General features: G+C 36.8%; 1 protein-coding gene across 1 annotated transcript; it reads left to right on the top strand.

Moving 5' to 3' along the window:
* Positions 1-306: 306 nt before the first annotated feature.
* Positions 307-15,278, top strand: scamp5b (secretory carrier membrane protein 5b). The gene is made up of 7 exons (XM_022685699.2): positions 307-528; positions 1,911-1,978; positions 2,120-2,239; positions 7,806-7,962; positions 11,734-11,835; positions 11,985-12,102; positions 14,160-15,278. The coding sequence occupies exons 2-7, from the start codon at positions 1,972-1,974 to the stop codon at positions 14,340-14,342; spliced, it is 687 nt and encodes a 228-aa protein (XP_022541420.2). The 5' UTR covers positions 307-528; positions 1,911-1,971; the 3' UTR covers positions 14,343-15,278.
* The last annotated feature ends 208 nt before the right edge of the window (positions 15,279-15,486 follow it).

The following is a 15,486-nucleotide window of genomic DNA, read 5'->3' as shown; positions in this document are numbered from 1 at the left end:
TGCATTTAATTTCATTAAGTACGTCAGCTCACTATCCTGTTCTGTGATTGGCTAATATTGTTCTTCTAGCCTGTTTTTGCTCTGTGATTGGCTGCCTAACCGGCCTCCACAAGATCTAAGGGCGTGGCTTATCAGAAAACGGATGGGATTAAAAAACCCACCCACTTTAAGCTCCTCCGTCATGCACTGATGGCGGCTTCAGCACCGCGGACAGCGGTCACAGCCGCCACGCCTGATTGGCTCAGCGAACGGAAACGGGGTGCGCCTATGCAGCCAAGCTCTTCGCCTATTGGCTGGAGCAGCCTGAACGGAAAGGCTCGAGCGTGTGGATGGGAGGAGCCTGGTAACACTCAGGACTTTACTGAGAGGATTTACCTGCAGAAATAAAGCAGGGAAATAAACCGGAATTTTTCAACAAACCGCTTCATTTAAAGCGAATTAAAGCCGGATTGTTATTGTAATGAACCGCAGGTGTGAACCGGAGGGCTGGTGACGTGTTGGAGAGCCGTGCCGCGCGCAGAGCAGCAGGTAAGCAGATTACAGTCCTGTCTGAGTCCCTGTCTCCTGCTGTTTACTGGGTATACTGGTCTATAACTGCTCCCAGTATATCAGAATGCAGGACTGGGTTCTGGCTCTGGGTGTGTTTAATGTTTTGGCAGGATGTGTGGGTTTTATTAGAGCTGGGTTTGGGTTTAAAATCATTAATTTAAACCTAATACCTGCAGGTCAGATTAACTAAACCAGGCCTTCTAAACTGCTGAGAACTGTGTAGAGTGTCTTGCAAAAGTAATCATCCCCCCTATACGGCAGTTATCATCTAGAGAGAGATTTTTGCTCCATTCTTCTTTATAAATCAGCTGAAGATCAGTCAGGTTGGATGGAGAGCGTTGGTCTGTGAACAGCAGTTTTCATGTCTCTCCACAGAAGATCAATGAGATTTAGGTCTTTAGGACTTTAACTGGATCATTCTAACACATGAATATTCTCTGATCTAAATCATTATAGCTCCTCTGTAGCTCTGGCTGTATGTTTAGGGTCATCGTCTTGCTGGAAGATCTCAAGTCTTTTACAGCCTCCAACAGCTTTTCTTCTTCCAGGATTGTTCTGTATTTATTTATCTCCATCCATCTTCCATCCATCAACTCTGACCAGCTTCCTAAATCTGTCCCTGCTGAAGAAAAGCTCATCCCCACAGCATGATGCTGCCTCCACCATGTTTCACAGTGCAGTGGAGATGGTGTGTTCAGGGTGATGAGCAGTGTTACTTTTTTCTGACACACAGATAGCGATTTTTTTTGCATTTAGGTTGAAAGGTTTTACTTTGTTCTGATCTGAGAACAGATTCTTCTTCCACATGTTTGATGTGTTCCTAGATGATTGTAGCTACAAATTGCAAACAGCACTTATGTATTTATTTCAACAACGCTTTTCTTTTTGACACTCTTCCATAAAGTCCAGATTTGAGGGAAGCAGGATGTATAGTTGTCCTCTGTACAGATTCTCCAGATCCACCTGAGCTGTGGATCTCTGCAGCTCCTCCAGAGTGACCATGGGACTCTTCCCTCTACTTACTGTCAGTTTGGGTGGACCATGACCCTGAAGACTTCTGAAGCTAATTGATTGCACTGGGTTTTATTTAGGAGTTTCAGAGTAAAGAGGGCTGAATACTTTTGCATGTCACACTTTTCAGAATTTTATTTGATTAAAATTTAGAAAATCATATTTAATTTTTGTTCCACTTCACAATTATGTGCTACTTTGTGTTAGTTTATCACTTAAAATCTCAATAAAATACATTTAATTTTGTGGTTGTAAGGCCACAAAATGTGAGAAAGTTCAAAGGGTATGAATACTTTTGCAAGCCACTGTATGTGCTAATGCTAACTGTTCTGTTTGATCTCTTTTCAAAGTGTATTCTTCAAATTCTCACTCCTGAAGAGAAAGTTCCTGTAAACTACATCACATATCCCAATGGCTGGTATGTAAATCATTCCCGTTTAAAACAGGTTAAAATTATGATTATGGATGATAATCGGTTATAGGAGGTTAATATATAAATATTTCACAATATTTAATGTTAATATTTAATTAGCCACTGTTTTCTGTTTCTGTCCCTCAGAGAATAATTTCCCACCCCTGCCCGGGTTCATCCCGCTGAAGCCCTGCTTTTACCAGGACTTTGAGGAGATACCAGACCAGCACCGGACTCTGTGCAAGAGGATGTACTACCTGTGGATCTGTGAGTTTCTGAGTTATACCTACCAAATAAAACTGCAGAAAACACAGGAGCTCCACTGACTGAATACAACCTAGTCAGACGCCAACAGTCAAACGTTCATCGCTATCTCGGTAACACAGGCGCTGTGCCGAGCCGAGCGTACACCCCCACTTATTACACACACATGAACACACAGCAGCACAAACCCAACTTTTACATCAACAATAAACAGAATAGTAAATAAAATAACATTGCTGTTCCCGTAAATGAGCTGCTGGAGCTCCTTCACAGCGTCAACCAGCAGCTCAGTTTCCTCTGCTGAGAAGAGTTTGTTGGACACGTCCAGGTAGCTGCACCGTTACAATAGCAATCCACCAAAGTCAGAGCTCACCTGATCTACTCTTAAAGAGAATGACGAGCAAGAGACACTCTGATTGGTTTATTATTTTACCCATGATTAATTAAGAGAATTAGTACATGACTTTTGTTTTGTGTTTCGAGCTGCACAAGGTGTACTTTTCCCTTAGTTATGATAGCAAAGACACATTGACACACTGCCCTAAATCAAGCTGCACAGTGCACGGTTGACAGCTTGCCTATAGATTGCTAAAATAGGGTCCTACACCTATAATTAACTTGATGTCTATCTCAAATGTTTCTATTAGTCTTGTAAGTGTCTCTGAATAGGAATGTTGGCTAAATTCCACTAATGCACATGTAAATAATAAATTGTGTGCTTCCAGATATGCAGTCAGTTTAAAAAAATACTATTTTTGTGTTTTTTTTTATTTTTCACATTCACAATGCCAATCTCATCAATGGATTTGCTCATTGATGAATATTTTTTATTTTTGTTATTTTTTCAGCAGTAACAACACTCCATAAAAAACACTTTTATTATAATAATAAACATGTACAGTACCAGTCAAAAGTTTGGACACACATGTAGTAACTTAAAACTGTAAAAAAAACACAGTACTGCGGAGCTGTTAACTCACGTTTTTTTTAAGCTGGTAATGAATTTATCCTGTACAACAGAGGAAACTCTTACTCTTCCTTTCCTCGGGCGGTCCTGATGAGTACCAGTTTCATCATTATAATGTTTATGATGGTCTTTGTGGTGACTAAACTTGAGAATACTTTTAAAGTTCTTGAAATTCCTCTTTTCACATTGACTGACCTTCATTCTTTCTGAAAGTACTTTTGTTCTTTACTTAGTCTGTCTGACAGAAAATATTCATAGATCATCAGGAGCTGATTTACTTAATATTCTCAGGATGAAGCACAAAAAGACTTTCTGTTTTTACCCTCCAAAAATCTGGAATTGTGTACCAATTAATATTTGTTAGGCATTGAGTGTTACCGGCTTTAAAAAACAGCCAAGAACCTTATTTTGTTAGCTTAGCTTTCTGTTAGCTATTTTATATTTAGTTATTTTTATTTGATTGAAATGTAGCCAGCTCAGCGTCTGTCTTGTACTCCTTCTGATTTTTGTTTGATTGACTTTGTTGTTCTTATTGTTATTCTTATGTTTATTTTATTCTTTATTTTATGTCAATATTTAAGGTCCTTTATTTATTTAATATTTTTTTATCATATCTTTACCTTTTAAATAGCTTTTATTTGTCTTATATTATTGGTGTATTATTAAACTTTATTTACATATTATTAAAAAACACTGAATTAAAGGTGTGTCCAGACTTTTCACTGGTACTGAATGTTTATAATTCTGTGATTATGATTATTAGTAACATGCTGCGTCTCTTACTGTAGATGCTTGCTGTAGCTGAAGCCTGCAGGTATATCTGATCTGGGTGTGATGGCATGCTCTGCTCTGCTCTGCGTTTCAGTCTCGTACCGTTTTATTTGCTCGTGCTTTATTTTCTTATTGGGCCATTCCACCGAATGGGTGCCATTTTTTTTACTTTTTTCAATGTAAAAATGAATCTAATAAACCTTAAATTTAATTATTTAAAACATGTGCTGGTCAAACTCAGACAGCTTTACTTCATTTATTACAAGGTTTCTAATCTAAAGATGGTTAAATGTTTATCAGTCCTGTTACCAAAACGCATGTGACATTTAAAAAGCATGTTTAAAAGCAAGTCCACTAATTCCTTTAATTTTCTACAAAGAAAGTCTTTACTAAATAAAAAAATGATTGATTGCATTTGTAACAAACAAAAAAATCACTATATATGCCTGCACATTATTATGTTTTTAATAATGCAAAGATATTTTTATTTTAACAAGAAGATTCAAACCTGAAATCCAAGATCAAATTTATTATCATGTAATTCATTAAACACTCCTGTTACTGGAAATCATTCACGTTATTGGAACTCACTCCTGTTACTGGAAATCATTCACGTTACTGGAACTCACTCCTGTTACTGGAAATCATTCACGTTACTGGAACTCACTCCTGTTACTGGAACTCACTCCTGTTACTGGAAATCATTCACGTTATTGGAACTCACTCCTGTTACTGGAACTCACTCCTGTTACTGGAACTCACTCCTGTTACTGGAACTCACTCCTGTTACTGGAAATCATTCACGTTATTGGAACTCACTCCTGTTACTGGAAATCATTCACGTTATTGGAACTCACTCCTGTTACTGGAAATCATTCACGTTATTGGAACTCACTCCTGTTACTGGAAATCATTCACGTTATTGGAACTCACTCCTGTTACTGGAACTCACTCCTGTTACTGGAACTCACTCCTGTTACTGGAAATCATTCACGTTATTGGAACTCACTCCTGTTACTGGAACTCACTCCTGTTACTGGAACTCACTCCTGTTACTGGAACTCACTCCTGTTACTGGAAATCATTCACGTTATTGGAACTCACTCCTGTTACTGGAAATCATTCACGTTACTGGAACTCACTCCTGTTACTGGAAATCATTCACGTTATTGGAACTCACTCCTGTTACTGGAAATCATTCACGTTACTGGAACTCACTCCTGTTACTGGAAATCATTCACGTTATTGGAACTCACTCCTGTTACTGGAACTCACTCCTGTTACTGGAACTCACTCCTGTTACTGGAAATCATTCACGTTATTGGAACTCACTCCTGTTACTGGAACTCACTCCTGTTACTGGAACTCACTCCTGCTACTTTTTATGTTTTAAGTAACAGGAGTGAAAGTAACAGGAGTACGTTTTTAGCATAGAATAAGCAAAAAACTGAAAAATAGCTAAATGAGGACACTGAGCACATTCTATTGATTTTCCCAAAATGTGTACTTTAAAAATAAACCAATAATATGTAAGAATGAATGTAGGTAACAGGACTGAGTGTTGAGATTGAGCTCCTCAGTCATCGTTACAATAAGATCAAATATACAGAAAAAAACTAATGAGGGAACTTTAGAATTCTGGTCTCCCCATGATCTTCAGAACCAGAACCAGCTGATGATGTCATTTCCTGTTGTAGATGTGACTTCCTGTTGTAGAATGTTCCAGATGTTTCAGATTCAGGGGTAATATGTTATGGGAACAGTACTGAGTGAGACCCAGGGACGCAACTAAAATGTGTATTTTAACTTAAATATTATGGATTTATTATGAAAAAAATATTTATATTTTAAAGCATAAACAGATTACATCTCTGAAGGATTTTAATAATTATATTTCATGGTAAAGTTTATAGTTAGAGAGTGGGGGACAGATAACTAATGCGCTTTTTTCATTGTTCTAAGTAGTTTTTATTATTTCTTAAATTATATATCTTACTTTTGCAATTAGGTAAATGTATAAGACACTATGATTAATAATAAAATGTATTTTAAAGTTATTTTATGTGCACATTTATACATGTAATTTCTGCTTCCATTTATGTAAATGGCTCTGATTCGGTGGAATATGCCAATTGCTTTAATAAATGGGTTGTACTTTACTGCATATACAGTTTTTACTGTAATATTTGATTTGGGCATGTTACTGATGTTATTTCTGATGTTGTTACTGATGTTATTGATGTTGTAGCATGTGATTGTGTGTTACACTTTGGTATTGGCTTTGTTTGGGGTGTCTGCATTTACAACTGTTCACACTTCTTTATACACTGGCATGCCAAAAGTCACGGGACCCGGAATTAGTATCATATCCAATGACTTTTGCCTTAACCATCCATCTGCACCCACTATCAGCCCTCACTCCAAACCTATAATTCACCTGGCCTTATCATAAGTACACTATCCAGGCTTCAATCAACCTTAATCACAAGATAACACCTCACAACTTACACAGCAGGTGAGCAGGTGTTGCCAAGGTAATGCTTTGTGATCATTTTAAAGTAGTAATCAGTAGGAAATAAGAGGCAATGTGTGAAATGACTGCAGCAGTCCAATGTTTAAAACACTGGAGAGAGGTATTTGCCCTGCCCACCACTTTACAGACACGCCCACTTATCCACGGACACGCCCACCCACCCCACAGATATGCCCACCCCCCAGGGACTCCAAGCTCACTCGGGTTGCCAGACAGAGGACACTAAACCTAAACGAATGAGAACGAGACTAGTTTAATAACTTCTACCATGAAAAGCAACATTATAAACCAGCTCATGTAAATTTTATATAACTTTATTCGCAGTTAGCTAACTAGCTTTATGCACCGCTAGCTGCATTAGCTTAAGCTAAGTCAGTTATACAGAAAAAATACCACTGCTCCGAAAATACACACCCTACAACTGGATTTACAACTTATAATATACTAATATACTAATATACTGCTTAATTTAGCAGATAACATATAAACAGCTACATAGCTAATGCTATAACACTGCATAAGAAGGCAAAGTAGTGTAAAATAAAATAACTTCAATCCTAAAAACCTTACACTGACCCATTGAGATTACGCTACCGCGACTCCACTCTAACAACACTCTCGTGATTTTATCCCAGCTCTGCAAATTTATCTGTGACAAAAAATAGTTTGGTGTAAAGGCAGCATAAGAGGCAAGAAATTCAAGTAACTAACTTTTAAGGAGTTCAGCACAGCTGTTAACTGAAAGCTGTCTTGTAGTCCTTCTGGGATTGAAGTGTTTTCTATATATCAAACTCACTACCAGTACTTACCAGTATTTAATCCCATTTTGTTCCATCTTCTTTCATCAAGCTTCTTAGGCTGTGTAGCAGCTAAGATTAGCTTCCATGGCTGCAGCACTGCTGTTGTGTTTTTAAACCTGGCAACCTCAGGAGAGTTGAGTTAGTGCTGGCCACACCCACACAGATATCTGTTACATAGTCACATACTGCACAGTTGTAGTTATAAAATACTGGCCTTAGATCTGCTGACAACAGATGATAGTGCTTGTCTTTACATTTTTTACATGTTTCCTTAATATTTGATAACACATCCTGATCATTTTATCATTTACTAAATATATATATATATATATATATATATTGCTATTCCTGAATGGTCCTTCAGTGGTCCCATGACTTTAGGCATGCCTGTGTACAGACAGATAGCTGTGGTTTTTAGTCTCGTAAACTAATTTCTTTTGCAGTAAGGGGTTAAAACTCTGTGTATTGTGAATTATAACGTGTTTGTGTTGTGTTTAGTGTACAGTGCCACCCTGGCGGTGAATTTCATTGGCTGCATGGCGTGGATGTTTGGTGGAGGGGGCGTGACTAACTTCGGTATGTCCATCATCTGGCTGATCCTCTTCACGCCCTGCTCCTACGTCTGCTGGTTCAGACCCATCTATAAAGCCTTCAAGTGAGTCTGATTCACCTCCTGCTTTCCAAAATACTTCACTTTTACACGATGCTCCCAACTAACGGGCTTACAATGCTTTTTTCACATCATTAAAAAGCTTAAAGTAGCTCCAAACTTCTTAATTGGTAGTGTTTTAGAGCCCTGACATTTAAAACAAAGCACTAAGAACTTTAAAAGTATATTAAAAATGAATAGAGAAGTGATCCAGACTATGAAGGAACACATAAGGAATCATATAGTAACTTAAAATCAGTGTTAAACAAACTAAAATACTGATTTAGAAGCTGTTAACTTGTTGTTTCTGAGGCTGGTAACTCTGATGAACTTATCCTGTAAACAGAGGGGATGGGGCGGTCCTGATGAGTGCCAGTTTCATCATCATAACCTTTTTGATGCTTTTTTGCGTCTGCACTTGGAGATCTTTTAAAGTTTGTGAAATAGACTTAGTTGAGTAGTTGTTGCTTCTCATAATCTGGATTCGAACATTACTCAAATATTCACTATTCACTGTATACCTGTAACTCTACCTCTTCACTACTTTACTTTAACTGATGCTCTAAAACACTTTATTAAGAGACAAGAAATTCAAGTAATTAACTCTTGATGAGTTCAGCACAGCTGTTAACTGAAAGCCTGAATTCCAGGTGATTCTACCTCATAAAGCTGACTGAGAAAATCCAGCAGAGATGTTCAAAACTGAAAAGCTCTATCCGGACGGGATTCGTTTCTCAGGGGGGCATCTGTGTAAAATATTTCACACTTCTACTCTTTAGTGATAAAACTCCTGCATCCGGACTGCAATTGAAAAAACAGGAGGATCAGTGAGTTTTTAGTCTTTTTTTCTCGGTCACGTGACATCGGAGGGTTCAATAGCTCCTCCATTTCCACTCACTATTGTGTTTTTAACGTGGATCTCCGTGGAAACCGTGGCGTGCCCAAAGTGTAATTACGGTGCGCGGCAGTGGACAAATATCTATTTTATTAAAGGCGAGGAGACGAATGTAAAACCTTAGCCCATGTCTGTCTTCTGTTTCTCCTTCATTTGGTCTCTTGTGCTCCTGCCCCTCTGTTTACCTGTCATGTTTCCCAGCCATGTGCTTCTGTTGTGTTTTGGTCTTGTCTCCGCCCTAGCCCCACCCTGTCATCAGTGATTTGTAACCCCGCCCCCTCTTGATTGATCCTCAGGTGTTTCCAGTTTCCTGTTCCCTCCTCATGTATATAAGCCCCTTTGTTTCAAGTGTTCTTTGTCTAGTCTTTTGTGTGATACCTTGCTGTGTGTCTGTCAGGTTGTTTTTTTGTTTCTAGAGTTACTGGTTTCTTAGTTTTGATTATACTTTAATCTCATCTTTGTTATTTTAGTTATTTCAGTCTTGTAATTTCGTCTTGCGTTTACCCGTGTTTGTTTTCTGTTTATTTTTAGTGAAGCTTTGGTTTGTTTGTTTGTTTTAGTTTGTTTTAGTTTGTTTATTTAATAAATAATATTATAAATATTTCTGCACTTACGTCCACCCTTCTCATCTGTAACAACGAAACTCAGAGATGTGCGTCCGGACGGGACTAAAATTACCGGAGGAGCACGGAGTTCAGAGAAAAACAGTAGATAATTCAGCCTGTAATTTTCTCAGAGGACGTCTGAGAAAAAACTCCTACATGATCGTTCTGGACAGGAATAAAATCACAGAGGATAAAAAAACCCATAAAAGAGAAAATTACCCAGAACCCCCTGAGAAACTAATCCTGTACAGATAAGGCTTAAGAATGTAAAATATAAAAGATATTCTGGTTTGTTTAACACTTTTTCATTTACTAAATAATTCCATATGTTTTCTTTATAGTTTGGATGACTTATTAGTATTAATCTACAATACAGAACATTTTAACATAATAATAAAAAAAAGGATGGATTTAAAGTGTGTCCAAATTTTTGACCGGTACTGTATATGTTTAAATAAAGCAAATTAAGTTGCATTTGTATTATTCAGTGCATTAGGTAGACTAGCAGTAAATGAATAAATTGATAAATTAATAAATGTATTCCTTGTAAAGTAAGGGCTACAAATTTTCCTGCTAAGCTTTTTTGTTATATCTTAGGTAATTTTCACACTATTTCAGAGCTATTTGGTCGGTTAAAGCGGACTCTGATTGGTTTGTACTCTTAGGTGTGAAAACAGTAATCACACTCGGGTCCGGTCCCAAACAAACTCTAAAGTGGTTCTCTTGTGGTGAGATTGTGATCCGGTCTCGATCCGACCCAGTTATCAAATATACTCCTTTTATTTGAGCTAAACTGCTGATAAGGTGCAGTTTAATCTGATATATATTAGCCAGATAATGCTAATTACCACAGCTCTAAAGAAACGCTGTCTCTGCTGCTCCATGCTGTTTACACACTAAGACCACAGTCTGTGCTGCGTTCACTGCTCACATCTGCGTTGTGTTTAAAAGCACAGCATCAAATTTTTTGTGTTCTGCTTTAAAGCAGCTTCACACTGCTATAGATACAGATATTTACACTGTAACACAGAATCTTCTCACTATATTTACTTTCTTACTCCCGCACCAGACCAATCCGCTCTGACCAATCAGAGGAGACTCCGATGTGCTTGTGTGATTTATTGGGGCAGATTTTGGTTCGTTTAGGTTTTTATGCCTGTGTGAAAACAAACCAAACAGAGGAAGAAACGTTAACAAAGTCCAAATGAACAAACTCATCAACTGATCTGAACCATAGAAACCAACTACAGGTCTGAAAACGCTCTTAAATTAAATTGAAAGATTAATTATTTACTCTAATGATTAAATTAGAGTAAGGTTAGCAATGGGCTTTTGTGTATTTTAAGGGTATAAATGCAATACATGCATCAGTATAGTAGCATATTACATTACTAATATCCCCTTTCTACTAATAACTTTTGGTACCACTTTAAAATAAGACTAATACTTTATAAATGGTTTGTAAAATACTTAATTATTATTGATTATGTTGTAAATGGCTTGAAAACCTTTGATAAGAAGTTACAACACATCAGTTGAAAAGGCAACAGTGTCAAAACTGTGGTTTGCTTAGTAATTTAATCCAACTGAGTCATTTAATTTATAGTAAATAGTTAAACATACTTACACACACACACACACATATATATATATATATATTACTATGACAGGTTTAATGCTGACTGATGGAAAACACAAAGTAAAATCAGTATCTAGAAAGATCTGAGATTTGACAGTAGAAATAAGTGTTGAAGTACTATTTTGCTCATTTTCAGCTCACTGTTGCCATTTCTATTTATGCGTTGTCATATATTTATTAACTGCTTATTAATAGGTTTTAAAGTATTTCCAATCTAATTCATAACCAATAATAAACTCTATTATAAACTATTTGTAAACCCTTTATAAGGGAACACTTCTTTCAAAGTGGTACCTAACTTTTTACTAAATACTTTTTTTCTCTTTTAATTGTGTGTATAGGTTATATTTTGCTGTGAGTTTCATATCATATATATTTATATAATGTTATATTTTGAGCTGTTTTGCTGTGTTTGGTTGCTGCAGTAGATACGGGTGTATTCTGGGTTCAGCCGTTTGACACCAGTCGTCGGGGGAGTTTATACACTGTCCAGCGCTGACAGTTCTGAGAGCTGTATTTATATTTATTTATATTTATATATTTATAGTCCAGTAAACAGGCCTGTGGGTTTGACAGTTCAGGACAAAGTGCTGTAGAGTTTCTGCCACAATCTCTCCCTGCCCGTCTGTTTACTTTAGGACAGATAGCTCCTTCAACTACATGGCCTTCTTCTTCGTCTTCATGGCCCAGATCGTTATCGCCATCATCCAGGCCATCGGGATCCCGGGCTGGGGCGTGTGGTGAGATATATTTCTCCTAATGGACGCGTTTATAGAATCCCGCGATCGTCTGAGTGTGCAGTTTTATTTCTGCTCTATAAAAACACTGTTATTATTCTGTATTAATGTAATATATAATATAATATAATGGGATATCTCTGCTCCTCCAGCGGCTGGTTAGGCACCATTACCTTCTTCGGCACCAGCATCTTCGCCTCCATCATCATGCTGATTCCCACCATCATGTTCACCGCCGTCTCTGTTCTGGCCTTTATGGCTTTTACTAAGGTACAGAGTACACACACACAAATTATAATCTTCATAATTCATCATTTGGACTATAAAGTGCTTTTAAAATCTTAAATGAATGAATTCTACCAGTCAGAAATTAAGGAAAACTACAGCGTTATACAGGAGTTTCAATAAAGTTTCTCCAGCACTAAGGCTGGGTGCAGCAGCATTAGCACTAGCTGCTAAGCCCTTTCATAGTTTAAAAGCGAGTATATTAGGCTGTAGTCTGTGCATTCACCATGTTAAAACAAGCTACGTAGGACAAACTTCTAGCTATGCAGGGTGTAGTGCTATCAAGCGGCCTTTTATTAGTGCTAACCATGGTTAGCATTAGCAGTTAGCCGCCATTGCTAATGCTAAGGCTGCTGCACCCAGCCTTAGTGGAATTATGGAACTCTAAGCTTACTGTAAATAAACAGAAGTAATTTACTCACCCAAATAAACAGTTTTCAGGAAAGAAAATCTGTGTAGATTAATATCCAGCACTCGTTTGAATAAAAATGTTTTTTAAGAATTACAGTTTTGTTTACTTAACTTAACTTAGATTAGCTTTACAGGTCTTGCCACCCAGCAGTAAGATCTGCAGAATTAGAAGGAAAACATGGTGACACCCCTGTTCCTTACTAGTGTTGCCTAATGCACCTTATTATATCATGTGCCTTATAGTCTGAAAAATACATAGATTTTTTTTTAACAATTGTACCTGTCATGACAATTTGTTTTTGTGGATGATGTAATGTCCGAAGAAATTATTATGATAAACAGTATTATTATCATTTTTTATTGTCATTAAATGCCCCTGAAATTCTTGCCCTCTTTTACGAGTATATTAGTGCTTTTAAAAAAATATATATATAATATAATTGAAAAGTTACTTTATTTCAGTAATTTAGTTTCAGAAAATGTGAAACTCATATTATATAGATGTATATTATATAGATCTATTTTAAGTGTTTATTAATTTTATTGTTGATGATTATTAAGCTTACAGCCAATAAAAACCCAAAATCAGTGTCTCAGAACATTAGAATATTATATTATATAAGACCAATTGGTACTTTTGTTTGGCAGTGTGGGCAGTGTGCCAAGTCCTGCTGGAAAATGAAACCCTCATCTCTGTAAAAGTTGTTATCAGCAGAGGGAAGCTGTAAGATATGAAGTGCTGTAAGATTTTGTGGGAAAACAAAACTGCACTGACTTTAGACTTGATAATAAAACACAGTGGATCAACACCAGCAGATGACAGACATGACTCTCTCTTTCACTTTCCAGCAGGATTTGGCACACTGCCCACACTGCCAAAAGTACCAATTGGTCTTTTAACCATTTCAGACCTGAATTATATTCCAGTAATGGAATTGGATTTTTTTTCTGTGCTGGACACAAAACAGGACTATAATATTTTGACATAAACTCTATTTATATAATTAAAACCAAATAACTAAAATATTTAATTGCTTTTTAATGTGCATTGCATTGTTTGGCTTTTTTTTTTATTCTGGCCCTTTTTAATTTTACAAATCATCCCTAAACAGATAAATAAATATTAATAAAACATGTTCTAAACTAATAAAAATGTGTAGAAAATGGGCTCTTACTTTCCCTCCTCTACTCTAATGCTGCCATGCCCTTATGTCTTGAGTTGCTGTGTTTTCCCGTGCAGTGGGCGGGGCTAAGCTACATTTTCATTGGCTGGTTCATGGTCTATTCTGATAGACAAAAGGGCTCATTAACTGTTATGTGCAACAAAACATAAAAAAAGACATCCATATCCATTGTAATGGTCTGAAAGTGATATAATATTCTAATTTTCTGAGACACTAATTTTTGATTTTTGGGTTTTTATTGGCTGTAAGTTTCATAATCATTAACAATAAAATGAATAAACACTTAAAATAGATCAGTCTGTGTTTAATACTTCTATATAAATTATGAGTTTCACATTTTTTCAACTGAATTACTGAAATAAAGTAACTTTTCAATGATTTTCAAATTTTTTAGATGCACTAGTACATGAACCCCTAAAAACCCGGTTCCTCTGCTCCGTCCTGCAGATCCACAACTTCTACCGGGGCAGTGGGGGCAGTATGAGTAAGGCCCAGGAGGAGTGGACCACCGGCGCCTGGAAGAACCCCCACGTCCAGCAGGCAGCGCAGCAGGCAGCTATGGGGGCGGCTCAGGGGTCCATGCAGCAGCAGCAGTACTCCACGCCCACCTACGACGAAAACCAGATGTAGCCCTGATCTCCAGCTTCTCCAGCGCACCTATCAGATACTGAGATCCGGGGGGGGTGAGGTTCTGGAGAAGGTTCTGGGTTCTCTGCCTGTTGGGGGATTGCACTGAATATTTGGCAACCAAAATTCTTCGGGCAACAAAAACGGCCAAAAAAAACGTACAGTCTAAAAATGAGAGTTTATACCAAATAATATATATATTTTTTTATAAATTCAATTTAAATAAAGAAAATTAAAGCAAGACAAACTACAAAGGCTTGCAAAAGTATTCATACCCATACCCCTTACATGTTTTCATTACATTTTGTTAACTTAATTGTATTTTATTGAGAATTTAAGTGATCAATCAATCAATTTATTGTTTCTTTAAACCTACCAAGACACGGCCATGATCCACCCAAACTAACAGATCCAGCAAGGAGAGCACTGATCAGAAAAGCAGCTGAGACCCATGATCACTCTGGAGGAGCTGCAGAGATCCACAGATCAGGTGGATCAGGAGAATCTGTTCACAGAACAACTAGAAGTCCTGCTCTCCACAAATCGATGTAATATTTCTATGTAATTGCAGCGAAATTAACTCTACAAAGTACTGATATAGAAGAGGGATGAATACTTTTGCAAGCCACTGAAGATTTATTTAGTATATATTTTTTTGCAGGTTTTGATGCTAAATTAATCAAAACCGGCAAAAAAATTATATATCTTAATTTAATAATTTGAAATTCATCACTCAGGTCAATGTTTTATCTAGTTTGGTTTTAGTTTTGGCCTAAAATGATACATTTCAGTGCGTCCCTGCTGCCTATTTCTCATAGTTCATAGTCTAATATATACAATAGTTATGTTTTTTGTCAGTTTTACTAATAATCTATGCAGATTTTGGAAGAAGAAACATACAGGAGAACAAAAAACAGTATTAATGAGTCACTTTATTTTTTACCTCTATTTATTATTATATTATCAGATTATACACAAGCACGAGTAACTATAGAAGTATCAAATATGCTATTATAAAATCAGTATTAAACTTTTAAAATGCATCAGCACATTTTTCCTCATATGATCAACAGCACTATAGTTATATATAATTGTGTATATAGGTGTGGAAAAACACTTCTGCTCACTATTTGAACCAAAAAGGGAT

This window comes from Astyanax mexicanus, chromosome 9 (assembly GCF_023375975.1).
Source record: "Astyanax mexicanus isolate ESR-SI-001 chromosome 9, AstMex3_surface, whole genome shotgun sequence".
NCBI classification, from domain to species: domain Eukaryota; kingdom Metazoa; phylum Chordata; class Actinopteri; order Characiformes; family Acestrorhamphidae; genus Astyanax; species Astyanax mexicanus.
This window is presented reverse-complemented; position numbering and strand designations above follow the sequence as displayed.

Excerpts from the sequence above, each read along its gene's own strand:
- scamp5b (XM_022685699.2), top strand. Across the intron at positions 2,240-7,805 it reads GATGTACTACCTGTGGATCT|TGTACAGTGCCACCCTGGCG; the intron begins GTGAGTTTCTGA and ends TGTTGTGTTTAG. Across the intron at positions 11,836-11,984 it reads ATCCCGGGCTGGGGCGTGTG|CGGCTGGTTAGGCACCATTA; the intron begins GTGAGATATATT and ends CTGCTCCTCCAG.